The sequence below is a fragment of the Orycteropus afer genome, unplaced genomic scaffold (genome assembly GCF_000298275.1).
Source record: "Orycteropus afer afer isolate SDZICR_OR568_19922 unplaced genomic scaffold, OryAfe1.0 scaffold00175, whole genome shotgun sequence".
NCBI classification, from domain to species: domain Eukaryota; kingdom Metazoa; phylum Chordata; class Mammalia; order Tubulidentata; family Orycteropodidae; genus Orycteropus; species Orycteropus afer.
In genome coordinates, this window is record NW_006921762.1 from 1,975,535 (window position 1) to 1,977,192 (window position 1,658).

The 1,658-nt window shown below is 39.0% G+C and overlaps 1 protein-coding gene across 1 annotated transcript in view; it reads left to right on the forward strand.

Annotated features, from left to right (window-relative positions):
* MRPS14 (mitochondrial ribosomal protein S14) overlaps positions 1–1,658 on the forward strand; it is a 10,312-nt gene that overhangs the window by 6,414 nt on the left and 2,240 nt on the right. The window contains exon 2 of the mRNA XM_007947090.2: positions 116–274. Within this exon, the coding sequence (XP_007945281.1) occupies positions 116–274 (159 nt within the window). The remainder of the gene's footprint in view (positions 1–115; positions 275–1,658) is intronic.

The following is a 1,658-nucleotide window of genomic DNA, read 5'->3' on the forward strand; positions in this document are numbered from 1 at the left end:
CATTCCTGGCATAGTAGATCATAAATAGTGATTGAAAGAGGATTACAAGATTAGGGAACACTGGCTGAGCCTGAGTCTGACTAGCCTTCACTTGTTCCTTGTCTTTGTCCTTTAGATGGTTCCTTCATCAGCTTCAGGCCAAGTTCGAGGTTACTACGTGGACTGGAAAATGTTGCGGGATGTAAAGAGGCGGAAAATGGCTTATGAATATGCAGATGAAAGGCTACGGATCAATTCACTCAGGAAAAATACCATTTTGCCAAAAAGCCTTCAGGTTAGTTAATTGTGTCCTTACATGCCACAAAATCATCAACTCAAGTCAGGACACTTGATACTGTTTGTTGTGACTTAGTATCACTATACTTTTTGGGGGAATGAGAGTAAATACTCTTAAATCAACACAAACCAATCCCTTGAAAATGAATTTTGTGAGGCTTAAATTAGAGCTATTTACGGTAATTAGCCTTTCAATTATTTCATTAGGTGATCCTTAAAAAGTGCTTGTGCACAGTGACCATGTATAAATTGGGCAATTATTGTGACCTATGGTTTTTCCCCAACTCAACCTTTAGGATGGCAGACTTTGCTGATGCATAGGTCCATGTGCCTAGCATGTGGCCTAAACTCTTCCTTACATATGACCATTCCTAACCTGCTTTTCTGAACTCCTTTGCACACCTCTGTGTGCTGAGGTGGGCTTCCATTTAGTCTTCCTTTCTTTTTGTGCTCCTTACCTTAAATAAAAAGGTGCCAACTCTGCTCCAGTTTGACTTCCTGAGCATAAAATCAGGCATCTAACTGACATTCTTGTCTGGGGTAAGCTAAACGAGCCCTTGGCCACTGTGTTAGGGCTTTACAATAATGGCATCAAACTACCTCTCTATATTTAGGGTATAATAAGAAGTGGCCCCTGAGAAACTCAGCTAAAGATGTTGCTGAAAACATTATGAAGATCCCAAGATCCTCAGCAGTAGCTGTGCAGAGGCTGTGAATATAGTTGACAAGTCACCTGCCAAGTAGCTTACAAGTCAAATTTATGACCCAGTCCCAACAAACCTACAGCCTTTCATAGCATGCATTTGTGTGTCCTGGGGCTTTTGCCTTTTCTGTTCTCATTTTCCCTTTGTCCCAATTTCCTCATTTTGTAAATTGCAGTAAATCTTTTTGGGAATAAGGAACGTATAGTAGCTATATGATTGGTAATAGATAGCATTCTTCCAGGTCTACATCGTGAAACTTTAGTCTTCCAGCCTAATCACCTCACTTTTCCATTTCCTTCTATAGCACTGACTTTCTACCACTCATTGACTTAATGATGCTGTTTTATGTAACTCTCACAAGTATTTCAGTGACAACACTTAACATAAGCTTTTGGAGATCAGGAACTAATTCAAATGCTTAACATTGTACATGAATTTAGTTGCTTTCATATGCATTATCTCATTTAATATATCTAGTACAGTCTAGCACAGTATTGTTCTTAATTGTAAAAACTGTTGTAGATTAAAGTGCATATAATGCATATACATACTTGCAAGCCCATAGATGAGAATAAATCTCTACTGACAAAATGCTAACCTAACAAAACATTGTTCCACCTACTACTTTGGCGAGTAGTGACTGGGACTTTAAAAGCTAGGAAGCTGCCATCTAGATGC